Source organism: Tupaia chinensis, unplaced genomic scaffold (genome assembly GCF_000334495.1).
Source record: "Tupaia chinensis unplaced genomic scaffold, TupChi_1.0 Scaffold000159_1, whole genome shotgun sequence".
NCBI classification, from domain to species: Eukaryota; Metazoa; Chordata; class Mammalia; order Scandentia; family Tupaiidae; genus Tupaia; species Tupaia belangeri.
In genome coordinates, this window is record NW_006159630.1 from 8,826,284 (window position 1) to 8,853,719 (window position 27,436).

General features: G+C 47.3%; 1 protein-coding gene across 1 annotated transcript; it reads right to left on the bottom strand.

Annotated features, from left to right (window-relative positions):
* Positions 1–159: 159 nt before the first annotated feature.
* SSTR2 (somatostatin receptor 2) lies at positions 160–7,962 on the bottom strand. Its single transcript, XM_006145877.3, has 2 exons — positions 7,727–7,962; positions 160–3,617 (listed from the first exon to the last, which is right to left on the bottom strand). The coding sequence occupies exon 2, from the start codon at positions 3,530–3,532 to the stop codon at positions 2,423–2,425; it is 1,110 nt and encodes a 369-aa protein (XP_006145939.1). The 5' UTR covers positions 3,533–3,617; positions 7,727–7,962; the 3' UTR covers positions 160–2,422.
* Between the last annotated feature and the right edge of the window lie 19,474 nt (positions 7,963–27,436).

Here is a 27,436-nt window from a genome sequence, read left to right on the forward strand (position 1 = left end):
CATTTGGAAACATATTTTAAAAAGTGGAGCATATCTTTCTGTATGGTAGAAACTTGACTACTCAATTGGGTGGAATCATAGCACAGTATCTTAAAGGTCCATCTTCTAGACTCAGATGAGCACCCAGCTACGAATGCCCACCCGATGCCTGGGGAAGCATTTCATTTCACTGTTGCAGATGACTGCTTTTACCCCAGCCTTCTTGAAGGCTATTTCTCAGATCATGGGGTGGGAACACTGTACGACTGAAGTTCTTTCTCCTATTTCTTGGTCTCTTGGAATCATTTTGCTAAGTACAAATTAGCATCTATTCAAAGACCCTGGGACATCTCATAATAATGATAAAGTTGGGTTTAAAGCATTTCCTTCCAAATCTTTGTTTATTTTTATTAAAAAAAAAAAAGTAAGGAAAAAGTCACTCTCCATTGGCTGTGGCTGCGTGGAAGCCCCCAGCTGAGCTTGTGGGATTCTACTGCATGCATCTCCCTTGGCAATGACTTCCCCTATCATCTTGTTTTATAATTGGACCTTTTCTTCTTTCTGTGCTTCATTGATTTAGTTGTCATAAATCTTACTGAACATATTTTTTGAAGCCACAGTGAGTACTTTTGGGAATACGGTGGTGCGAATTATACAGACAGCTAGAGTGGAGGCAGCACGCAAACAACCATTGCCATGGTAGAACGCTCAGGCAGTCAGTCCTCAAGCTACCCTTGCTTCAGGAGCAGAAGAGGAAAGCTCATTTGAAAATACGGTAAAACCGATCATAGGTGTAAGATGCTAAGAGCAATGCTGCCATATGAAACTCAGAGATGTTGGGATTCTTAGAAAGGGCCAGTGCAGGTGTCTTCATACCTGAAAGCTGCGCTCGGCAATGAAATGAGCATTGTCTCTTTTCTTCTCGCTTGTATGTGAGTCCATCTGCAATCTGAGGACAAAAACCACTGCTACTGATGTGGAGGTCTTATCTGTGACAGTCCTTGAGGAATAGCTCAGAGAGTCTGTGGCACTAAAGATATGACACTTAAGGAGAAAGGGAAGGAAGGTGGCAGGGCAATCCCTATGAGGTATTGGCTTCCTCCAACACTCACACCTGCACACCCCATACACGCCACTCAAATATTGGCAGGTACACAGGCTTCTGTTTTATGAGCAATGCCCTCAGGTCTTTAGTATTTATGCACTGTGATTATTTTTTGAAAGCCAGGCTTTTATCAAGTCCTTAAAAACCCCTTCGAGGAGTTGTTGAATTACGTTTCCATTTCCTTTCATTAGGAAGCCGTATCTGGCATTTAAAAAAAATCGTGGTTTTTCATAAAGGCATAATTTCGCTTCACTCTCATTCATTTATTTTTTACTGTAGGGAGAATAAAATTGTTTTCCCATAAGAATCATGGTCCATTTTTTGCCTTTCATCTTAGTGATTTTTCTCCCCTATGGCTTCCTAGGAAAACTTAAAGCAATTTGAGAAGGAAAAAAAACACAATGTTATAACAAAGCAAGCTTTGTCTTGATGAATACAATGATCGATGACCACGTTCACTGAAGTCCTTTTGAGTAAATGAATAATTCTAACATTGTATCTGAGAAGAGGAAACCTATGCATTTATGCTCTGAGTTTTCAAAGATCTCCTTTTCTCTTCTTACTTTGACTTGCCTGCAATTAATGAAGCAACTCCCAGGTACATAGGCAGGTTTTTTGTGAGGCTGGACACTCACAATTTAGAGGGCCCTTTTTAAGAAAATTATTACAAAAATATCTTTCTTTCTTTCTTTCTTTTCTTTTTTTTTTTTTTACAAAAACATGACCATGTGAACATTCCGCCAGGAAAGATTCTAGAAGCTTAAACTCAATTGGCTTCATGGTAAGTCCATTCCTGTGGCATCACACTGTAGTAAATGTCCACCTATACTATGCACAGTTGTATTTACCATGTGTGTATGAACACAGCAAACATCGGCCATGACTGTATAGAGACTAGATAGGAATACACAAGTATAAATAGGAGAACGCGAGATTACATACTGGGCTTTAAGCACACAAACATACTGATACTTTTTTTTTTCCTATTTTTGTTGAATTACATTTTCCTTTCATTAAGAAGCCATGTCTAGCATTAAAAAAAAAAATCATGCTTCAACATTTCTTAAGATCACACCCAGGAATGATCTTTTCTCGTCCAGTCCTGGAGTCTGCTTGCCTTTAAATGTTTGGTTAAAGAGAAGGTACTCTTTAACCTAATACGTTACCATTCAATCACACAAACCACTCATACAATGTTGTCTGAATTAGACTCATGCTGAGCAGTCCTCTTTTCTAGAAGTAAGATGTGATGGGCAGGAGGAAAGAAGAGAGTGTGAGTAGGGAGTCCATTGCCAGTAGGCAGAGCTTGGCTTGTTTGTTTGAATTTTTCTAAAAAGTTCAGATACTGGTTTGGAGGTCTCCATTGAGGAGGGTCCTCTGGGTCTCCGTGGTCTCATTCAGCCGGGATTTGTCTTGTTTACTGTCACTCCGTTCCCCATCGTCTGTGCCGCTCACCTTGACCAAGCAGAGAACATTCTGGAAGCTCTTCTTGAAGTTGTCAGACAAGAAGGCATATAAGATAGGGTTTGCACAGCTATTGGCATAGGTGAGGACTACCACAAAGTCAAACATGCCTTTAAGGGCCGGGGTGGGATTGATGGCCACAGAGACGGAAGAGACATTGAATATGTAGAAGGGGAGCCAGCAGAAAATGAAGACAGCCACCACTATGGACACCATTCGAGTGACCTTCTTCTCAGACTTTTTCCTCTTGGAGGAACCTACTCGGATTCCAGATGACTTCACCTTGATAATAATGAACAGGTAGCAAAGACAAATGATGGTCAGAGGTACCAGGAACCCCAAGATGAAAGCATAGATAATGAACCCTGTGTACCATGCCCCGGATTCACCTGGCCAGTTGATGGTGCAGCTGCTTCTCCCCCACTGGTTGCTCCGAAGCCCAGCATATATCATGATAGGCAAGATGACCAGCAGAGAGACTCCCCACACAGCCACGTTAATCATCTTGGCTGTCCGCGGCCTCCTCCACTTGGCTGACTTGATGGGGTGCACCACAGCCAAGTATCGGTCGATGCTCATGACTGTCAAGCAGAAAATGCTGGTGAACTGATTGATGCCATCCACAGTCATGACTACCCGGCAAATGGCCTTGCCAAAGGGCCAGTGGACCAGAGCCACCTGCATGGCCAAGAAGGGAAGACCCAGCATGAACAGCTCATCTGCAATGGCCAGGTTGAGAATGTAAATGTTGGTGATGGTCTTCATCTTGGCATAGCGGAGGATGACATAAATGACAAGCGTGTTGCCACACAAGCCAATGATGCAGACCACAAAGTAGATAAATGTGAGGACTGCATTGCTGGTCAGGTCATAGTATGGCTCTGTCTGGTTTGAGCTGTTGGCTGCCACCGCTGAGACGTTGAGGTCAAATGGAGAGGATGGCCATGCTTGGCTCCCATTGAGTAACCCGTAGGTCATATCCATATTCAGTCTTATGTGAGTTCCAAACAGCCTGAAGCTCTTACTCTCACCTTAATGGGCCCTGGAGGCCAAGGATCCACTGTGACATCTGGAAGGAAAAAAGGAAGATTGTCCCATCAGTCTGGCCTAATAAGCCAGGCTATGTAAGCTCTCACCAGTTTTCCATGTTTTTGGTTTACCCTCTTGGAAACATTCTACATTGAAAAGTGTATCATCTTCCCACATCCAATTAGAGCTACCAGCCAATGCTCATCAATGTGCAGGCTTCCGGAGGTGTTTTTCCAAGAGTGGCCAAGGCTTTGGGTTAAGCCAGTACGTCTGATGATGCACACGTGGAGAAAGGCTGTGGTTTCAAACACAAACAAACGAAAGTATTTTGACCTCTAAGAAGTTCACTGGTTCAAACTGGGAAAGAGCAGAGCTTGAAGAAGTCTAGCTCCTGACCTGAGGGGGAACTGACTCCGGAATGCTTGGCCTCTTTTCTGTAAGAAAATCTGTGTTGACTTGCTGACTGCTTTGGAGTCTTTCCACCCCATAGTGGAAAAACCCCAGACTTCAGATCAAACTCAGGTGACCCCGGTTCCGGGCCTTAACTACTCTGACCCATATATTACAATGGGAGTGTCACGATGTTAAATGATGGAATGTGTATGAAAATGCCTACCCCAGCTTTGGGCTTATAATTGGAACCTTGAAATGTTATCCCCTCTCCTTTTCCTATATTATCTCTCTATCTCTTACTTATTGGAATCTATCCACATAGTGAACCAATTTATAGCCTTCAATATTAAAAATAAAAGTCTGGAGCCAGCAGGTGGCATAGTGGCTAAGGCACTGGACTCCTACATGGCTGACCGTGGTTCAAGTCTCAGACCCGGAGGCTTGAAAATCATGCTTGGTGTGTGTGCCTGCATGCCCAAAATCCTGAAAGGAGAAAGGATTGCAGTATGACCATCCTCCGGGGGGGTGAGTTCTTGCTTTCTGTCTCTCTCCAGTAAGTGAACGCACCTTATGGCAAAAGAAAGAAAGAAAGAAAGAGAGAAAGAGAGAAAGAAATAAAGAAAGAAAAAGAAAAAATAATCTGACTCAATCTTTAAATACATGCTTTATTTTATTTTTTTCTTCTATTTTTTTTTCCAATACCCAATGCTTGACCTCACATGTCTGAATGAGATGCTGCTCCAAAGTGCTCCTAACAGAATTTGCCTGTGAATCCCTGATTAAGGACAAAACCAGGAGCCAGGTGAGAGAAGCAACCTCAGCAATGGAAGTGAATGCACGTTTCTAAACACCAGTAGAGTTCAGTCTCACCCATTCTCCTCAATCTTCTCAACCATCCGGTGAAGCAGACATAATTATCCCTATTTTGAAGGTGTGGAAACCAAGGCTTTGAGTGTTTAAGCAGCTTGCTCCCATCCCCTTGTATATAAACTGGGGAGCTGGGTCTTGAAAACAGGCCACCTGACTCTATGCCTTCTGCACTTTCCCCAGCATCCTCTCTGTTGTTCAGTAGCCTGGAAAACTAGTGGCTGATAATTGGACTTTGGTTTGAAGCATCCATATGGAGAAAATCGTTGTAAACTGTTGGCTTAAGATATAAAACAATAGCTTATCGCATACTTAGAGAACTTATCTATAATCACTCAAAAGACAGGGAGGAAGCTCTGCATATGTGTGTATGTGTTGAGCAGCAGGGACACAGGAATGAGCCACACAGAGCTGGTGCTCTCAGGAGGTAATGATTTAATGGGGAGACGGGCAGCCGACTTACACAGGGTGCAGACCACGTAGCAATGTGAACAAAGGCCTTAGGAATGGCTTCCTTTCTTGGGGCATTCAGAGGAGGCTTCAGAAGAAGAATTTTTGAGCTAGGTCTGTGTGTATGCAGAATGAAGCAGGAGGACAAGGAAGGAGGTCAATCCAGGAAGAAGGGGTATGACCGAGGCATGATGCGTTCACCTAGCGAGACACATTTCCCGAGTAGGGTACTTTTCCTGGTGACCGTGTGTAGAGCAGAGATGACGCCTCAATGCTCGGAGAAATGGCAAGTGAGTTAAAGTCTCCGTTACAGCACTTACAGCACGTACTGGAGGGTCCCTCCCTCCCCTTGCCTCTGATTGGTCGCTTGCCACCAAGTTCATTGCTTATCCTTCCTGTGCTAATTTCCTCACTGCACAACTGTCTGTAAAGGGCTATCTGAGTTTTCCCTTTTTGCACAGTAGTTGGGGGCCTGGGATTCCTTGTTTACCTTGGATAAAAAAGCATAAACTGGTAGCTACTTCAAACGGAAGCTGTATAGTATCCTTGGGATGAATTTGGATTGTTTCCACTGTCCTTTCTAACTATCCTGTCAGTTACTGTAATTCTAAAGACCCAGAATGAATCTTAGTCCAGGTGCATGCATTGGCATGTACATTCATCATTTGCATGGCCTGTGTCCTGTCTATGTGACATAAATGATCACACTCCAATGTCTGGATGAGACTGAACACCTTGGGCTGACACCCTGTGTAAGGTTTACGGTCTAGGGATGACGGTGAAGGAGGGTTGAATGCTATTCTCCAACTTGAACTCCGCCCTTCTGGTTGGAATCTCACTCAATAGGATCGAATCACATGGGGGGGGTCCCTTTTTGTTTTCTGGAACGTTCTGAGAGGCAGGCTATCTCTACTCTTGAGAGAGACAGCAACAGACAGGGCTCAAAACCTTGCAGAGGGTGGAGTGGGGGGTAGCAGGCTGTGGAGCTAGTCTGGGGTGGCAAGCCTCCTTCAAGGAAGAAAATAGCTTAAATCACGGTGAATCTTCCTTAGTAAAGAATCAGCTATCTAAGGTCTCTGAGTAACTCCTGCTCTGTTTTTGTCCCACGGAAAGTGGGACAGTGCCAGGATTCCAATGCCAGGCAGTCAATACTTGCTGGACTGTGGTTCCATTTAACGTGTGAGAGAGTTTGATTTTCTGCTTGTTTATTTTTTCAGTCTAAGGATTGCTAGATACTGGAAATGGCTGCTGGTCAGTTTCATCAGAGACAGTGCAGGCTCTGTTGGTCAGGAGAAGCAGCGTGGCCTCTGCATCCCATCCCCTTCCCAGAGGGCTGTGGTTACCAGCTGAGAGAGAGTGTTGGGATGGAGATCGGGGATCAGGGGTGGTCGTAAATCCTGCTCCGTTTCAGTTTCTTCTATCTCAGCATTCACTAACCCTCCCATTGCACCCACCTCTCCCACCTTGGACTGCTATGCCCTGCTTGGTGGGGTCTCGAGTGCAGGCTGCTGGAGTAAGAGCCCGCGGCTGGCAGGTAGACAAGGGCCCCAGGCGGCCGTGGCGCGAGAGCGCCTGGGAAAAGCCGGCGGCGCTGGCCAAAGGGGATGGAGGGTAGGCGAGTCTGAGGACCCAGAGCCGGTGCTGGCTCAGAAAACCCTCCGCCTGGCCACCCATCTCGCTGGCCCTTGAGCAAGGGTATCCTAAAGGATTCCCTGCTACCTGTAGGAAGATGACAGAACGAACACGGTGGTGCCAGCACGCCCAGCCTCTGAACGGAGAGCAAGGCTGAGGCGCCAGGGACAGCTGGGAGCCGACGACAGTCGCCGGGGGACCGGCGGGCGACTCCTGGGCCATTCGGCGGCTCAGTCTCTCTAAACCTAGTAAACTGGTCCTCTCAACTCCGGGCTGGGGTAGAGAGGTAGCAGACCCTAACCCGTTTGAGGTCCGCGTCCCGGCCGGCGAGAAAAATCAGGAAGCGGCCTCTTTCTTCCGCTCCGTGCCCACCACCTGCCCTTTGCAGGCTTGAATCTCGGGGTGCGCGCCCGCAGGAGCCCCGGGGCGGGGGTCGCCTGCCACACTCTCCCGCCCTCCTCGCTCGGCTGGCGCCGTTTCTTTTGCAGGCAGCTGGGAGAGAAGCGTTCTCCGTCGCAGGCGCCACCTGGACATTTGGACTTAAGGGCACACGCCACGCACACGGGCTGCCGTTCCCACACACGCTTCCTACTGTCCCCAGTCACTTCGGGACACCCGCGTCGTTCATTCCCACTACAGTCGCCCCTAAAACGCGGAGAATCGTGCACCGGGACCTACGGTCGGCGCGCACTGGCCCCACCATCCGCGCAAATGCACACAGGTGCCCTTCCAAGCGCGCGTCTCGCTCCCTCCATCTCTGTCTCTGTCTCTGTCTCTCTCACACACGCGCACGCACACACACCTCACCTTTGCTTTTCCTTTGCAGTCTGCTAGCTGGACTCTCCAGCACCCAGGGGCTGTCCCTAACCGCGCTGGGCACCCAGGCGCGCAGCAGCTTGGCGGGTGCCTGGCGCTCCGCGTCCGGGGTCCCCGACTCTTCAGCCCGCTTGCTCCAGCTCCTGCTCTCTCTGCCCGCGGACCCCGGCGCCGAGCGGCAGACGGGGGCTCTGGGCACTGGCTGCCTTGCAAGCGCGCGCAAGCCGGTGGCTGCGCGGTTTGGACTGGTCCAGCCGGCCGGGGCCCCTCGGCACATTTCTCCACGCCCCCCCTCCTATTACGTCACGACAGCTTCGCTCCGCCCGCCCGCCCCGCAGGAGGACCGGGGCGAGACCCGTGGAGAATCCCGCGGTGGCTGCGGGCAGAGTTAAGTGATTTTGGCCTCCCCAAGACTTGCCGCAGGGATACGCGCCGCTTTCGCTCCGATTTCACAGAATCGGTTCCGCTCACTCAGCGTATTCCAGGCAGCTTGGGTGGCGGCCGGAGTGACACAGACTGACTCCGGGACTGCCGTCGTTTTCTGTCCGACAAGTGTGCAAAGCCGTGTTTACTGTGGGGCCAGCCTTGAGCGCAGAGTGCCGAGCCGGGGGGAGGGGACGGAGAAGCAGGGCTCCCGGGGACGCTCCTCCACGCAGTTGCCGGTGCTCCCGTGTGTGAGCCGGCACCCGTCTTCCTTCAGCAGGGCGCACCAGCTCCAAACTCTCCCAGCGTCCCGCAGCTTGGCGGCGCAGCGGCCACACAAGTCCCGTCGCTGCGGCCATGGCGGTCGGCACCTGCTGGTCTGACCCACACAGCCCCTCCTAGGAGCTGGGAGGGAGCAGTGGAGACAGGCGAGAAGTGGGAGTGTGTCGCATCAAGTTGCAGCTATTTATTTTTTGACTGATGATTCAGACTCTGTTCCAATAGTTTAATAAGTCATAATCAATCCTGCAGCCTCCCCTTCCTCGCCCTCCTACACACACACACACACACACACACACACCCTATCCCGAGTACAGTTTCAGAGGATGGGAGGGCAGAAAACAACCCCCATGGGCTTTCTCCAAGGACTGAGCTGCCTTGGTCTGTCCTGCCCTCTCTACTATGTTTCCAACTCACAGGTGGAAAAGGAAAGTTCCGAAGCTGCCTGGACGGTGGGGGAGCCTTAGCAATGGGGAATGACACGAGGGAGGTAACCGGCAGTCAGCGGTTCCTCTCTATCCTGGGGAACCCACCTTAAGGGTAGGAGGCAGGCGCTCTGCTGGCCTCATCTCTTCTGGAGATAGGACTTGAACCCTGTTATCTTGGAGCTGTGGGGCTGTGGAAATGGAGCCAGGGATTGCCCTAAGTCCCAGCAGACCTGGGAACCAGCTTCTCTTGTTTATTTATTTATTTATTTATTTTTTTGGAGAGGCTTTTGCTATAGGGCACGTGCGCTCGCCAGACAGAGACATAGAGACAGAAAGCGAGAAATCACCCCCCAGGGGGATGGTCACACCACAATCCCTTCTCCTCCATTCTCCTCTCGGGATCTTGGGCATGCACACGCGCCCGGCGTGAGTTTAAGCCACCAGGTCCGGGATTCAAACCGCGGTTGACTACAGGGGAGTCCAGCGACATAGCCATTACACTAACTGCTGGTTCTGGGAACCAGCTTTTCTTTAGACCCATGTGTGCAGGGTAGGGGATAGGGTGGCTCGCTCACCAGAAGAGGTGTTGCTGTGGCTGTGAGGTGACAGTAATACCAGGAAGGCACCGTGGACTCCAACTCAGGATGTTAGCACCCTCTGGTGACACCATGGCTGCACCTGTTGCTGCCTCTAGTTCAAAGCCAACGACCCAACTGGTTTCCAAGAAAAGGGTTTTTTCCAGCCAGGAACTCCCCTTGCCGCCTTCAAATTCCTTTTCCTGGCACTTTTATTATCTCTGGAAAGTTCTCAAATTGTTGATGCCCAATTCATGTATCATTTTAAAAACATGCCCCCATTTTCTGACCCATATAGGAAATGAACCATTGGCTCTTAACGTCAGGGCCCCCACATGACCCCATGGAGCAACTCATGGCTTTTTGGCTTGTGGTTTTCTGGTCATAGTTTGAGTACTGCCAGCCAAGCCAGACGGCTCCTGGAGGGTCAGCCGAATAACCCGTCTGTCTTCAGGGCAGCTTGGTGGTTAGCTAGTACCTTTCCTGTGTGCTCTTCGACTCGCACGGTCAAATCAAGTGACATCTTCCTCCATGCATTTTCCTGGTGAAGCCATCATCATAAATCAGGTTGGGCAGCCCCAGCCTAGAAGCATGGGGCCCATCCCCCAAAGACACCCCTGTCTACTGCAGTGGCCCAGTGGGATCTGAACATTGACCTTGACAGCAGAAAACGTGTGATCTCGAGCCATCGTTGATTTGTCCAGATAAGGCGTACACCTCTCCTTCCCTCCTGGGCTTTGAATGCCTAGGAAGAACTGTTTGCTGCACCCACACTCAGCCGCCAGCATCAAGTGCCTATCCCCTAGGGGACCTCTGTGGCTACTCTCAGTGACTTCCCCGTCCACCTGCTGAATGAAGTTTGCACTGTTAGCCGTTCAGGGCTCCCTCTGCTTCCTCTGCAGCTCAGTTAGTAACTAAGTAACACAACCTTGAGCCAGAAAAATAGAGGGGTTGAGGAGCAGATAACCTCCCCACTGGCTTGTTTGATATCTTTAAAGCAATTAAATAGCACCCTCTCTGCTTTCAGCACTTATCAGAGAGACAATGGGTGGCAGGAAATTAAGAACAGGAGCAGGACAAAGGGCCAGACACTGCTCAGTCCACCCTTGCTGGGAGTTTGTGGTGGAGCTCTGGGCTCTGAACTCCTGAGTTGGTCATTGTGTCTCTCAGGGGCTTAAAGGAAATGGGGGGAACTGTTGTTCCTCCATCAGTGTAATGGAAGTAAATGCTGCCGTTAAGCCTAGAGGAACTCCAGAGATCCTTGGGAGCCAGGAGAGGGTCGGGCCTGGCTGGGAGGATTAGGTGCCAACCCATTCAAGTGGGTGTGTTGTCTCTGTGGGATGCCAAGGTTGAGGCTCACCATTTCTTTCTTGGGGAAAAATTGTTTATTTTAGGCCAGCAGGTGGCATAGTCATTAAGGCGCTGGACTCCCACATGACTGTGGTTCCAGTCTTGGACTCAGTGGCTTGAAATTCACGCTGGGCGCATGTGTGTACATGCCCAAGATCTGTAGAGGAGAATGGAGGAGAAGGGATTGTGGCGTGGCCATCCTCCTGGGGTGGTGATTTCTCACTTTGTCTCTTTTATATTTATTTATTTATTATTATTAAATTTGCTATAGGGCACATGAGCTCTCCAGAGAGAGTGGGAGAAAGAGTGGGAAAGTGAGAAAGCAAGCCACGCTTGGCCATGTGGGAGTCCAGCAACTTAACCACCGTGCCACCTGCTGGCCCAAGGTTCACCATGTCTGTTGACTGGAGATGACCAGGGCTTCTGCTGTGGGGAACATTAGATGTACCAAAGTGAGAAGGTTATTGGCCTGATGATCAGACTCCCTGGATTCCTGGGACACCTCTGTTTTTAGCTGTCCTGTGCCTTGTCCCACTCAAACCATCTGTATTTTACCAAAATCATAATGTCAGTGTCCACATTCGATCTCTGAGACCTCATCCTATACATGGCAGCGCAAAAAAAGTCCTCTCTGACCTCATGAGTCCTGACGTTTTGTCTGGAAAATACAGGCCACTTTTCAACCATAGCTCTGTTCAAAGATTTGGCACTTGGCAGAGTGAGTTTCATGGTCTCTTCAAGTACACAGAGGTTTGCACAAGGACCTTTCTTTCCTTCTCTGCCCCCTACCCCTTGAAGGTGATTAGTCTGGTATGGCACCTCCCTATTGGCAGCCTCCATCCACAGGGGATATGCTGGATAAGAGAGGAAGCAGGAGTTAGAACCTCTTTGGAAACTACCCACAAATAAGCCTGGAATCAGAGATCCATTGTTCGAAGACACCAAGATGTACCTATTTTTCCTACTTCTTTTCCTCCCCCCCCCCATTTTGGCAGAAATGTACACAGACAGAATCCTGGAGCCAGAAAGGATCTTAGAAGTTCTTGGGTTTATAGTCCACAGGTACCATCATTATGCAAGGAGAGATAATGCTGATAGAGTTAGACTTGTCCAAAGTCACCCAGTCAGGGACTGGCAAAGTGGAATGGAATCAGCTCTTCTGAATTGCAGGCTCTGCAGCCCATCCACAGGGACACCTTGCCATGCAGAGTGCGAAAGTTGGGGGTGGGGTGGGGGTTTCACAGCTCTCCTGCCATCTGTCCCAGCGCTTCCCTCTCCGCAGTACCTCTTCCTGATAACCAAATCCTGGCTGCTGTCACACTGGCCCCGGTTCTCTTTCTCAGTCCCTTGGCGACAGAGTTGGAAAACACGTGGCCATCCTCCTTCTGTGGCTTTTCTAGAGCATGCTTCCTGGAGCACTAGCCTGCAAGAAGCTCCTCCGAGAAAGAGCTCAGACTCTGGGAAAGGCAGCGTCCGCTCCTGTCTTGCAGACTCAGATGCTTATGAATAACGCCACAAGGTAACAGGGGCTAAGTAGCCATCATGTGCAAGGGGGCGCCCAGCCTTTCATACATCTGCTCGCTCATTTAATCCTTGCGACCTTTGTGGCACCTGCCATTTCATTATTACTGTTGGCATGTTGAGAAGTCTTGCAGTAAAGAAACCTGTTGATCTTTAATAAAATATTTCCCAACTTATCTAGCCACGAAAGCCTTCCCTTTGAATACACTATCTGTTTTACTATGCGCCAGACACTGTCATAGATACTTTATATTAACTCATTTACTCCTTCCTTAACCCCGGTGAAGCACTGGCACTATTGTAACTGTGCCTGTTTCTGAATGAAACAACCAAGGCACAGAAAGGTTAAGTACCCTGCCCAAGGCGACACAGCAGCCAAGTGACAGAGCTTAAGCACTCTGTCCTCCCAGGTATGACCGACTGAAGCAAAATTAGGCAGAGCAATGCATGTTGGAGAATGTGGCTCTTTTCTTCCTCTGATCACCCTTAGAGGCTGGTTACAATGGAAGAGGGTCTATTCCTTCTCCAGATGAATTAATAGCCTTAGTTTTCCCAAGTTCTTCCCCCTAGTTATCCCCCAACCTCTGATGTCTTTGTTAATAAGGTCTAGATTGTTTCCAAGTTCTCCGTGGCTCTGACAACCATCCAGTCCTCCTAGGACCCCTTTTCACCCTGCTTCCAAACTGAGCCAGGAAACAAAAAACACCTAATACAAGCCAGCCCTCCCCCCACCCCTACTGAATTGCTTGATTAACTTGCTCCCCCGAGAGGTCTCTCCCTGAGAATGAGAGCTGCCTGGGGTGGGGTTTGTGGTACACAGCAGAGCTGGCCTCTGCAAGCACTCATATCAGGACTTTGCAGCCAGGCTGCACATGAGAATTGCCTGGAGTTTTTGAAAACTAAGGAGCCCCTGACTCTATGCTTAGTAATTCTGATTCGACAAACCTAGGATGGGGCCCAAATAAGTTTTTAGCTTTCCCTGGATAATCTTAATGTGAGCCAAAGCTGAGAACCACTGGTTCTTAAACCTTATTTTAGAGACACAGGAATGTTGGATCAGGGAGGTGAAAAGGCTTTTCCTGGATCAGCCCATAAGCATCTTGGTCTCTTGACTCCAGACCTGCCGTGGCCTCCCCTGCACTCCATCAGCCCGAGGATCCTGCTCTCTGGACGGAGAGGGAGCACTGAGCAGGGTTTCTGCAGCTGGGAGGACCCTGCAGATGTAGCCACAGTTCCCAGTTCCCTCCCACCAGGGAAAGCCCTTTGTGTAGCAAACGCCCCTGGTCTCCTAGGGAGGTAGCAGGGTGCCTTTGCCAGGTGCTGGATGCTGATGCACTGCCTTCTGCAGGGATGGTACTTCACAGCCCGGGAGTGGAGGTGAAAGCAACCTTCCCGGTGCACGGGAACCAGTGAATGGGTGAATGGGTCTCCCTGGTTTCGTCTGTATTTAGAACAAGGATGATCAGAGCCAGATTGAATCCTGGCCAAAGCTATGGATTGATCGCACTGGATTGTCCTCCTATTTCTGGTATATTTCCTCTATGGTCTGCGTTCCCATGTGTCAACAGCAGCTGAGAACCACTATGGGGAACTCTCTACCCCCATCTTCTCTCCGTGGATAGCTCCTTCTCACTCTGGATAGTCTCCTGCCTTTTCTGCTTGCACTAGTGGTCAGGATGACAACTCAGCCTTCATGGGACACAGAACGCACATTCATATTTTCACAGGGCATTGGGGAGGCACAGACTCACACAAGAGGGTCTTCGCTTGGAGAATTGGCTGGCGGATGCTGGCTGGTCTTCATATGAGTGGCATCCTATCTCTGACTACAGAGCATTGTTGTTCTCTCTCTCTCTCTCTGTCTCTCTCCAGTGTTAGGAATTTCTGCAGTTGTAGGGTTTCTGACCCCCAGAAAGCAGAAGTCAGCAGCTGCCCAGTAACTACAGTATTTAAACCCTCTTGCAGTTCCAAAACCAGCCCCAAGGTGGGGCAAGCACACAGAACTCACCACCCCCGCAGCAGCCCAGGATGGGACCCCAAAGCCCACCTCTCAGCTTTTCTTTCTCTTCTTTCCACCCCTCGCCAATCTTCCTGCCAACTTGAGTGTGTGACACAACCTTAGCAGGGTGGCAGTGCCTGGGAACCCCGTCCTCTACAGTATATTCTGACGTTTTCTGTCTCTTTTCCAGGTGGCTCTTCTCTGGCATCACTAAAATCATCTCCTTCCTCCTGGGCCCTTTCAGAGATCAGTGTGTCCTTCCCGGCCGTGGGGCAGCCCCAGCTTCTTGTAGCTTTGGTCTTGGTGAGGTTGCTGGGGGCTCAGATGAGGGAGCATTGAGGATGAGACACAAATTCTAAATTGGATTTGGAAAAGGGGCTAGAAAAGCTGTCCCTGGGAGTTTAGTGCCTGTTCTTGGGCTGTTGCAATGGCAGGAGTGAGACTTTGGCTGAGTGCTGCAGAAGTTTCTGCAAAGAGACGTGCTGATTTCACAGCCTCAGTGAGGTGGTGGCTCCAGGGAAAGCCCTGGACACTGGCTTGGAATACAACTGTGGGGCCAGGAGGGCTTAGTTTGGCCAGGCAAGGCCCCAGCCATGGGCCCCGGCCACTGTCCCAAAGCGAGTTCAGTGGCAGCACCTTCCTGTCTCTTACAGGCGAGCTGGCCCATCAGCTTTGTCCTCTGGTCTGGCTGCCAGTCCCAAGCTTCATGGTGCCTGCCCGAGGCCCCAGAGCAGATGGCCAGGCAGGGGAGAGGGAGCAGGAACAGGAAAACCCCCCCACACCCATAAGTCATGTGTGTGTCTCCTCTCGCCCCGACTCTGCAGCCCCCAAAGCAGCTCCTCCTCCTCCCTCCCCCCATCTCACTTCCCTGCAGTCACATCTCTTCTCTGACAGCCTGTCCCCGTGGCTGCTGCCAAAAACTAATTTCTCTGTGCCGCTTCAGACACCCGCTCTCTCTCCCTGGCAAGACCCTTTTATTTGGGTCGTGGAGCACAACAATCCCTGGGCTTTATTTCTAGCCTACTGGAACATGGAACTCTTTGAATCACTGGGTCGTAGGCCTAGGAGGTGTCCTTGCTTTGAGGAGGGGTGGGTGAGACTGTGGTAGGGCCCAAACAGGACATGACGGAGCAAATGACTGAAGTGACAAGGGACACGAGCTCTGCCTCACGGCACGATGCCGCTGGAAGACTCGCTGTTGGGTTCTTGTAATAATACACTCATTTAAGCAGAACTCAATTTTTACACTTTTCTATATATACATGGTACATACAGTTTTTTTTTTTTAAGACGTTTTTGACCTAGGGTACATGTACTTGTCAGAGAGAGAAACAGAAATAGAAGGAAAGTGAAAAATCACACCCCACAAAGGGAGGATGGCCATGCCACAATCCCTTCTCCTCCATTCTCCTCCCAGGATCTTGGGCACGTAGGCACACATACCTGGCATGAGTTTCAAGCCACCGGGTCCGGGACTCGAACCGCTGTTGGACATGCGGGAGTCCAGCGATGGAACTGCCATGCTATCTGCCGGTCCCCAGATTGTTTTTTAAAGTTTTACTGTAAAAGAGTGTGTGCTCACTGGAGAGACTGAAAGAGAGAGAGAGAGAAAGGGACAGTGAGAAATCATCCCTCAGGAGACATGGCATGCTGTAATCCCTTCCTGTTCATTCTCCTCTTGGGGCTTTGGCCACACAAGCACACTGGCTGGCAGCTGCTGACTGGATCTCCATGGGAGCGGCATCTTGTCTCTGATTACAGAACACAGTTGTGCTGCCAGGTGGCGTGCTGGTTAAAATGCTGGACTCCCATGTGACTGGGAGTGAGTTTCAAGATGCTGGGTCTGGGACGGCCTGCAGTCGGCTATGTGGGATCCAGCCACCATAACCTCCATACCACCTGCTGGCCAGGTGTATACAGATTTTGAATGAATTACCAGGATGTGCTGAATCTAAAACTCATCCTCCCTAACTCCTCCCAAGTGAAGACTTGGCAACAGTGACTCTTCTAAACACTGTGGTTGCAGCTCTGAAGTGAATTTTCAAAGACAAGTTTTAAAAATTATTTGACAATGGTGATATTAAATGCAGTTTTCTAAGATAAGCACTTTTTAGCGCTCTTAGACTGTTAAGCCGTTTAGAAATAGCCGATACTCACTTTGATGTGTAGTTTTGATGTGATTGGCACAAACAGACCAACCAAAAGCGTAAAACAGACAACTGACAGTGTGAAGAGTGTATCTGTGCATGATCCTCCTGCACAGATGCACCCAGCTTCATCCATCCATCCAACAGAAAAAAAAGGAGGAGATCAGAGAAAGGGGGGAACATTTGTTTTCTAAGCCCTGTGATCAAACTTGGACTATGTCTTCTCAAAGCCCAGGAACCCAGGAGCCCCTACTTCAGGCCCTTTTCGGCCCTTAGCAAGTGCTCAAAAAGCATCCAGGGCGATAGCTGATGTGTTCCTGGCTCTGTGGGTCTTTCAGAAATTGGGTTTTTGTTACGGTCTCTTATATTGTTCTTAGGATAAAAGCTATAAGGGATCATCGTGTCTCCAACTGTTTTTGTCCCTGGTTTTGGTATCTTGCCACAAAACTGGCAGTTCGTCAAAAAGCAATTAGTGGTGCATGACGTAATGAGCATGTGATGCATTTCTTTAGTGGAGTGGGAGGGAGGACAGTTCTGTACCCCTGAGTAAGTAGATTCATGCTGCCTAGTGGGCTCAAATTATTTATCCTGGCTAATTTCTTCTAGAATTATATCATTCTCTATCATTTGAGGCCCAGATAGTAAAATATATGCTTATAATTTATGCTGATCTTTAGTTCAAGGTGATAGAAGGATTTTTTGACCAGTAAAATCTTTTTATTTTTATTTTTATCAAATTATATATGAACATGGTTAAAAAGTCAAATAGTAGAATTATTTTCTTTTTCTTTAGTTCCTTCCCCCCCATAGGGCATATGGTTTCACTAGAGAGAGAGACAGAGAAAGACAGAGAGGGGAAAAGTAAGAAATCATTCCCCAGGGGTATGAGCATGCTGCAGTCCCTTCTCTTTCATTCTCTTCTTGGGAATTTGGGGACATACACATACATCCAGCATGATTTTCAGGCCACTGCGTCTGGGACTTGAACCACAGTCAGCCATGTGGAAGTCCAGGGCCTGAACCATTATGCCACCAGCTGGCCCCAGTAGAATTAGATTTCTAATGAAAAACAGCAGCTCCTGCCTCTTCATTCTCCATTGCTGTTCATCTCCCAATGACAAACACTTCTCATTCCCCTGCTATTTCTGTAATTTACCTCTATTTTAAGAATGGCACACTTGGAGGGCCAGCAGGTGGTATGGAGGTTAAAATGCTGGATTCCTCCCATGTGGCTGGCTGTGGTTTGAGTCCTGGCCCTGGCGGCTTGATTTCTCACTTTCCCTTTCTTTCTCTCTGGTCAAATAAAAAAAATAACAATAACAAATAAAATTAAATAAGTAATTAATTCTTTAAAAAAATCCCAAATGACATACTTGTACTTTTGTTATATTCTATTGAGTTCTAAGATCCCAACTTATGTTAGACTTTCTCTACTCCCTCTCCTAATATTATTATTCTTTTTGTCACTTCAGTGGTCAGTGTTTGCATTATTATAACTACATAGATATTATTTAAAGCTGAGCCAAGCACTATTCTCTGCTGGCTTCTCCTTTCTTGGAGTTTTTTGTTTTCCCTGGAGTTAATGATTACCTCTATTTTTTTGCTTACGTTTCTATACACCTACCAATGATTCATCCCCAAATTCTAAAAGAGTCAATTTTCTCTAAATTTATTCATTCTATTGGTAGTCTGTGCTTATGTTTGTTTTGTTTATGAATTTTTTAATGTTTTGCTTATTTAATTGTATTTAACTAGCTAAATATTACTGACTTGTTAGCTTTGGTCTTGGTCATTGACTTGGTTGGCTAAGTGTTACTGAGTTTGGATCAGTTCACCATTTGGCCACCACCACGAGATAACTTGGTGCTCGCTCTGTAGCTCACATTCATTAATCTGGGGATGGTGGTCACTGAAGGGTTCAGTCCACAGTAGAAATGCTAGAATGCCTGTATTTTCCCCTGATGACTTGGCCTCTTGTGAACATTATCCTTTTCTGGGCATTGAGACTCTGATGAGAAAAGTTGAATGGCTTCCTAGACATGGGCAAATGTAATATTTTTACAGTTAGGATGCTCATACTTGGCAGAAGGTTATCAGTTGGTCTTTCAGGGCCAAATGTCATTGATCATCACCTACTTATGGAAACTGTCTTCCTTGGCATTTTTTTTTTTTTGGTAGATTGCCACTTTCTCCTGTTTTCTTTCTTCTACTTCTGATACTTCATTTGTTCAACTATCGCTTATCCACATCTGTTGATTACCTGCTATGTGCTAGGTCCTGCCTGAATAAGGCAAACACATCCATCCCATATGTGCCCAGGGGTTATAATGGGAGCACAAAGGAAGGGCTTCAGACCCAGCCTTGGGAAGATATTTATGAGATAATTAGAAAATGTGAATACCCATTGGACTTTAAAGATATTAAGAAATTATTTATAATATTTTTAGGTTTGGAGCCAGTAGATAGCGTGTGGTCAAGGTGCTGGACTCGCATGTGGCTGACTGCCGTTCAAGTACCAGATCTGGTGGCTTTCTCACTTTCCCTTTTTCTTTCTCTGGCTCTTTCTCTGTCTCTCTCTCTAGTGAGTGTGCATACCCTATGGCAAATTCAACATTTTCCTATATTTTCTTCTAGATATTTTATAGTTTTAAGTTTTGTACTAAAGGCTATGATACATTTTGAGTTAATCTTTGTATAAGGTACAGGGTAGAATCAAACTTTCTCTGTCGTTGTTGCATATGGCAGTGTTTTTTGAACAGATAGCTATTTCTCCATTGAATTTGCTTTGTAGCTTTGGTGAAATCAATTGAGGGGCCAGCTGGTGGTATGATGGTTAAAGTAGCTGGACCCCACATGGTTTGTCACATGGTTTGAGTCCCTGACCTGATGTCTTGTGTGTGTATGGGTGCATGCCCAAAATTCCAAAAAGGAAAGAAAAGTGAAAAAGGGATTGCATTGTGACCATTCCCCATGGGGGGTGGTTTCTCACTTTCTGTCTCTCTTTTTGTCTATCTCCTGGGAGTATATGTATGAGCTGGCAACTTTAAAAAAGAAAGAAGAGAAGAAGAAGAAGGAAGAGGAGGAGGAGAAGGAAAAGGAAGAAGGAAGAAAAAGAAGGAAAAAAGAAGAAGAAGGAAGAAGGAAGAAGAGGAAGAAGGAAGAAGAATAAAGAGAAGGGGAAGAAGAAGAGGAAGAGGAGGAGGAGGTGGAGGAGGAAAATCAACTGAGTTTGTGTGTGGGTCTACTTCTGGATTCTGTTTTCTTCCTTTGATCTGTGTCTGTCTGTTTGCTAACACAGTCATGCACAACTTAATGATGGGCATATGATCTCAGAAATGTATCGTAGGGTATGGTAATACTATAGGTTACACTTACACAAACCCAGATGATATAGCCTACTACACACCTATGCTGTGTGGTGTAGCCTATTGCCCGCCATCGTGTACACGGTCTGTGATTGACTGATGCCTTGTGATGCAGCACATGACTACGACCCTGTGAGTACTATAGATTTACAGTCAGTCTTGAAAGAAAAGAGTATGAATTCTTCAACTTCATTTTCAAAATTGTTTTTGCTATTCTAATTCTTTTGCCTTTCCATATACATTTTCAAAATTAATTTATCTGCTTATCAATTTCTTCTATTTTCTCTGAAACAGTGGAAGAATAAATGGGACACCCAAGAACAGAGAGAATCACTCATACATGAGGGTGTCAAAGATGTGAGGTACTCATGAGACATCACTGACTAGAGCCCAGGAGTGGTTGGGGAGTGTGAATTTTAAGACCACGATCTATCTACAAGTTTATACAATTTCCCCTAGTCACTCAGAGCGGTGTGTGGCTTGGGGAGGAATGAAAGCTTTAACTGATTATACCACCAGCACATTCTCCTGCCAAAGGTCTTCCCTAATTCTGTAGAAAGAGAGGCTAAGGTCTTTTTCCTTCCGGGGAGGGGGGGGTTTGCTATAGGGCATGTGTGCTTGCCAGAAAGACAGAGAGAGACAGAGAGACAGAAAGCAGGAAATCACCCCCCACTTGGGATGGGGGGATGGCCACACCGCAATCCTTTCTCCTCTATTCTCCTCTTGGAATCTTGGACACGCACACACATATACCCGGTGTGAGTTTAAGCCACCGGGTCCAGGATTCGAACCATGGTTGACTACATGGGAGTCCAGTGACATAGCCATTATGCCATATGCTGGTCCGAGGCTAAGGTCTTTATGCGATTTATAAAGCCTGTCATAGTCTGGCCTCATTCCATCTTTCCACCCTCGACATATGGCTCTGAACACCTCTGAACTTGAGCTGTAGACAGGGTTCAAGGTCTTGCATGGAGAGTTCTGGTCTTCATGCAAACTAAAAAACATGGCTGGTTTGGGGGCTCAGAAGATAGTACCCCAAAGTGAGGGCCTCCGATCATCTCCTGCCCATTTGTTACCTCTCATTCTCCCTTAAGGCAAGTGATAGAAACCAAACCCTTTTCTCAAAGCCAGTCATAAACCATAAAATGTTTGCTCTAACTTTTTCCTTTTTTCTGTGTAAGAGACGGTCATAAAGAATTTCTCTGGGACCAGCAGTTGGTGTAATGGCTACGTCGCTGGACTCCCCATGTAGTCAACCATGGTTTGAGTTCCAGACACGATGGCTTAACCTCATGCTGGGTGTGTGTGCATGCGTGCCCAAGATCCCGAGAGGAGAATGGAGGAGAAGTGACTGTGGCATGGCCATCGCTCCTGGGGGGTGATTTCTCGATTTCTGTCTCTCTGTCTCTCTGTGTCTTTCTGGTGAATGCACGCTCCCTATAGCAAAAACTTCTCAAAAAAACAACGCTCCCTATAGCAAAAACTTCTCAAAAAAAAAAAAAAAAAGGAATTTCTCTGACCTACATTATCTGGTATTAAATAATAAGACTCTCATTCCAGGGGAGTCCTACCCCATTTCTGGGAGGAAAGAGAGATGTACAGAAAGGCCGAGAAAAATGTAAACAGATAGTCCTCCATAGGTTTCTTCACTCACTCACTCTTTTCCATGAGCTCATACCCTTTTCATTCCAATCACATTTCTGCTCAGCTGTCCCTGCCTCATTGAACCCAAGCATAAAATCAGAGAGCTTCCCTCATATCTCTGGGTCCTCAATTCGAAGGTCTCTGGGTACACATGCATATGTTGAACAAATCTGTTTGCCTTTTCTCATATGAATCTGCCTATTGTCAGTGATTTTCACTAAACCTCAGATAGCAAGTTCCTGCACCCAGCACAGTCCGTCTTGTTCATGTCTCAGGGCATTCTATGAGCGTTTGCTGGCTCATCTACTCAGATCACACGGAAAGCCTCAGGGGTCCAGAAGGGGGTTCTACTAGGGGCAGAAAGAAAGGAGAGGAAGGGATAGAAGGGTACCCCTTGATAGAGTGTGTCACATCTTAATCCCTTCTCCTCCATTTCTTCATCCTGTCGGGATTTGGGACACACACACACATGTGCCTGGCATGTTTTTCAAGCTGTTGGGGCTGGGATTCAAACTGGGATTGGCCATGTGAGATCTGGCTCCCTTAACTACTAGGCTATAGGACTGGGCACTCACACATCTTTTTTGTGCTCTTGCTAGAGAGTTAGAGAGACAGAAAGCAAGAAATCACCTCCCCCCCTCCCCCAGGGGAGATGGCCATGCCACAATCCTTTCTCCAGTTTCCTCTTGGGAGTTTGGGCATGCACGCATATGGACCTAGTGTGTTTTAAGCCCCCAAGTCTGGGACTCTAACCACAGTCGACTACAGAGGAATCCAGCAATGTAACCACTACGCTATCTGCTGGTTCCCACACATGTTTTTGAAAGAGGTCTTGCTGTCCTTTTCCTCAGCTCCCATTCTCACCCATACCCACTTCCTTGGTGACCATGCAGAAAGGAATACATCTCTTCCTTTAAGAATAAAATAAATTGGGACCAGCAGGTGGTATGGTGGTTGAGATGCTGGATTCCTACATGCCCAATCACAGTTTAAGCCCCAGACTGGTGGTTTGAAAATCACACCATATGAGTGTGTGCATGCCCAAAATCCCAGGAGGAGACTTAAAGGAGAGGAAATTGCAGCATGGCCATCCACCCTGGGGATGATTTCTCATTTTCCCTCTCACTGTCTCTCTCTCTCTCTCTCTGGCTCTCTCTAGTGCGTGCATGCACCCTATGGCAAAAATAATAATCGATATTTTTTTAATTATAAGAGAATCACATGCTCAACAAATATCATTTGGGAAATAGAAAAGCACAGAGTAAAAAAACACTCACTAAAATGAAGACCGGGTGATCCTCTTACCCAGACCTAACCTCCGTGAAGAAACTGGATATGGCCTTCCAGTCTTTTTCATGTATGCTTGTGGCATCCCACAAACACATCCTCCTTCCTCCAGGCACATCCAGCAGCCTCCCACACTCTCCGTAGCGCCCTACTCGCTTCCCATCCACGCCGTCTACCAGCTGGCCTGCTCCCTCGCCACCTTGCTCCTCCGCGGGAATCACTGTCTTTGGGTGACACATTGCAGGCTGAGAATGCCAGGTGCTTTCCCGACATCAGTTAATAATCCATCTTCCTCTTTTCTGCTCTTCCCCTACCTAAGGACAAGGGCGTGGCACCTAACATATTAATATTAAAAAATTTTGGCACAGCAAGTGAAAAAGATCAACGACCTAGGTTCCCACTGCCCATTGAAAATGAAACAGCTCTGCAGGAAGCTCCATCCCGCTCTCCTCTCCTGCCCTGGCAGAGATGTTCTCCTGAAGTCGACAGGCAATCTGTATCCAATCTCTTGTTAAAGCACTCCCCCAAGTCCCTCACACCCCCACGTTGCCAATGTCACCAGATCATAGTGACGGAGAGTTATGGCTTTATTTGGGGATAATGAACGTGAGCTGCTTCTGAACCAAGAGCAAATCCTGTGTTCACGCACATGTGGTTTGTAATAAAAACCTGCTGGGAAGGAAGTACTGGGGCTGGTCTTCTCAGCAAATCGCTCCCTCTGACAGAGAGTTCTTCCAGAGCTATCCCAGAAGTGATGAAAGCAATAGCAGCTGTCGAAAAGCTTCGTCTCTAAAGGATTTGGCTATGTGGCCATTTCTGTTTAATTAAGAAGTGACAGAGTGGCAGGAAGCATTGTAAAAGGTAAGGCAGAGTAACAGCTCTTTGCTGGCTTCCTCAAAACACTGTAGGCAGAGGCATATTTTAAAGTCAGACTTTTTAAAAAGGTTATTCATTTATTTTTCTTAGAGTAAGAGAGTGAGAGAGAGAAAGAGAGACCCTTAAGAGGGTCTCATGCCAGGACCCACCCCAATCTCAGCCTTCCTGAGAAGGTACACAGGTCTACCTGGAATACCAGGATGTGAAAAGGGATGTGAACCCAGGACCTTTCCCATGTGGGAAAGCTGTGTTACCACTAGGCCACTGCTTAGTTCCCAAAGCCATCCATTTACCAGTCCTATCGGAGCCACAGAATGAGCTCTTTACAGATTTTTTTTTAGAGAGATTTTTGCTATAGGGCATGTACACTCACCAGAGAGACAGAGAAACAGAAAAACAGGAAATGAGAAATCACGCCCCAGGAGAGATGGCTACACTGCAATCCTTTCTCCTCTATTCTCCTCTTGGGATTTTGGGCACGAATGCATACATGCCTGATGTGAGTTTCAAGGCACCAGGTCTGGGACTTGAACCATAATTGGCCATGTGGGAGTCCAGTGATGTGACCATTACACCATTTGCTGGTCTCTCTTTACAGATTCTTAACTTTGAAATGCACGGAGACTGGTTGAAGGAGGATGGAATCCAAATATTTGCTGTATACCTGCCTTGTCTAATGAAGGTACTTCAAGTGCAAAATCCCATGCTCTCGCGCTCTCCCTTGTCACTGAGGTCCTTAAACCAGGGGTCCCCAACCCCTGGGCCATGAACTTGGTGCAGGCCATGGCCTGTTGGCACCCCTCCCTGCCCTGTGCAACAGGGGGTGGGCAGCGATTGAGCAAGGAGGCTTCGTCTGTGTTTGGAGCTACTCTCCATTGTTCACATTGCTGCCTGGGCTCTGCCCCCTTTTGGATCAGTGGTGGTATTGGAGTCTCATTGGAGCACGAGTCCTATCATGTGATGGTTTTCATTGTACATTGCAACGTGGCAGTGGTGGAAATGGGTGCACAGTGGATGTGGTGTGCTTGGGTCATCCTGGGACCAATCCACCCCTGTCCCGACCTTGTCTATGGAGGGGACTTCCATGAGGCCAGTCCCTAGTGCTGGGAAGGTTGGGGACCACTGCCTTAAATAACATAGGGAGCTGTCTTCCTGGAAGACGCGAATGCCCCACCTCCACTCTGGAGAGATCAAAAACTCCTGTAAGTTCTCAAACGGAATTAAAGCGAAATTGGAGTCACTCTAACCCTGAAACCCAAGTTCTTTATTTTTCTCTTCTTTTACTTCTAGTTTTAGTGAAGCATCATTGAAAAAAAATGTGTATATTTAAAGTGTACAACGTGATGATGTAGACACTGTTAAAGGATTACACAATCGAGTGAATGCATCCGTCGACTCACAGTTGCCATCTGTGTGTGTGATGAGGACTCGGAAGGACCACTCTCTTTGAAACCCAAGTCGTTTTCCCAGGCTCTCGCCCCCTCCCTTGTCACTGAGGGAACCCAAGAAGAGAAAGCCCAGCGTATCTCAGGCACTCAGAGGGCATTCTCTCCAGGCTGATGGAAGGGCTCCAGCGCTCCCTGGAAACGGCTGGGTTTCGAGGAAGCAGCGCTGAAACAGGATGAGCCCTCCCAGGGCTGGAGAGTCTGGTGGTGCTTCTGGGGGAGGGTGTGGTCCAGGCAGAGGAGAGTAGTGCTTTGTGGGGAGGCAGCAAACAGATGGTCCAAGCACCACGTCAGTTTCATCTTCCTGAGCAGCCGTCATTGGGGAAGTGTGCCCTAGGCTGGAAAGGGAGTCAAAGGGAGGAGGGGAGAGAAACCCAGACACCTGAAACTTCCTTATGATTCATTTTCCTCCTATCCAACTCCCAAACAATGGTGGTCTTAATGGGACAGCAAGCAAAAGCCTCCCAAGGTGACATGCAAGGGCTTGCTGGGCTCTGAGGTCAGCATCTCATGTACTGCAACCCCCTGCTCCCATCCATAGTCTGGTGGTCTCTGTGTTCCAACTGTGCAGCTGCTGTTTGCTCGGCTAGCACTGGGCTAGTATCTGACCAGCAGGTGACTGCAGGGCCCAAGGGGACTGCTCACCTGACGCCAGCATTGCCAGGCAACGCTGATGAGCTTCTCATGGATCCGACTAGAGCAGTTAAGCTCGTCACAAATCCCTGTGTCTGCCCAGCTCCTTTTCGTACCAGATCAGACACTGCATGACTCCACTCCTGGACTGATCACAGGAGATATGGTCAAAGCACTTTTGTTGAGGTGACAACTATTTTCTCCAAGGCCATGTGTGGTACAGTTTGTGGTGTATGTTTCAGTTGATAACTTTTGTGCACCGAGGGGGAGCAAGAAATCTCACAATATCTTACGAACATTTTCAAAAAGGATCTTGGTCTTTTAGAGTTTCTTTTTTTATGACTTCCTTTCTATCTTAACATTTCCGATTTTATTATTATTATTATTATTATTTTTGGAAATAGTTTCTGCTTTGAGCACGGATGGTAATCGTTACATTTGGAGACAATGCTCATGTCCAATAATAGAGATTTGAGAAACTGTACTGGTTTTGTAAAAATAACTAGACCGAAGGAAGGAGAAGATCTGAGACAAATGCTGGTATTTCCAGAAGCTCCCTGTGCACCAACTGCTAAGGGCTCGACAGGTCTTATTTTATTTCATTTACACCATAACTCTATGAAGCTGGAGACTTTAATATCTGCTTTTTATAACTGGAAAAACGGAGGACAGACAGATCAAGAAATTTTCCCAAGGTTGTGAGGGTTTTAGTTCCAGGAGCTTAATTTTAGACCCTATGTTCAAAGCCATTGTCCCAGAGTTAATGTGACTTGTCACTGACTGGTGAGATTATAGGAATTCATTTTTAAAAAAGGTTTATTTATTTTTTGAGAGAGAGAAGGAGGGAAAGAAAGGAAGAAAAAGGCTCTCTGAACAGGGTTTCATGCCATGATCCTCTCACAGCCTTCCCACTCAGCCCGGATCATGGGCACATGTACGGTTGAGCTGGGAACCAAACCACCATCTTCCCTGTGGCTTCCAGTATATTGTAGAGGACTGCCCAACTGCCACGTCACTGTGGGTGGGCCATTACACATTTTTATACTCATCTTGTCTCTATTTTCCTACTCTTAATATGCACATGTTGCTTTTGTAATAGGAAAAAATCCTCAATGTATATGAAAATTGGGAGAGAATAAGATTAAAAAATCCAAGATTTTAGGGGGGGTGGGGTTTTTAAAATGTCTAGTCTGCTTTAATTCAATTATTTTTGCTTTAATGTTTTGCCAGTGTTTAATTATTTTCAAAATTTCAAGTTGTTAGATAACCAAGTATTTATATCATATGCTTCGTATACGTATTTGTTTATAATCTACCCTAATTTGTTTTAATGAATTAGTAGACATTAAGGTTGTTTCTGACTTTTCCCTATGATGTACACAGGGGTGGAAATAATAGATTAGAAATGAATTAGAAGCAAAAACCACAAATTAGATAAATAATGAATTATAGGAAAAATAAATGGTTATAAAGTCACTTCAGTATGATCTGGAATTACTAATACTCAGGGAAAACACTGGGAGAGCAGCTTGTATTGCATTGTCATGGTGACAGAATTATATTCAACCAAACTGCACTGTAGGGGACATTCGTGTGTTTGGTTATCCACCGTGAGACCTGCCTTCTTTTTCCGTATGGGAATTTCCCGCCTTAGGAGATAGACTTCCCTTCTGGAATAATCAGGCATGAGATTCCCTAGCCTCCTTTGCAACTGTGGCAGGAATGT

What these genes read in the sequence shown, in the direction of transcription:
- SSTR2 (XM_006145877.3), bottom strand. Translation starts at nt 3,532, where the DNA reads ATGGATATGACCTACGGGTTACTCAATGGGAGCCAAGCATGGCCATCC.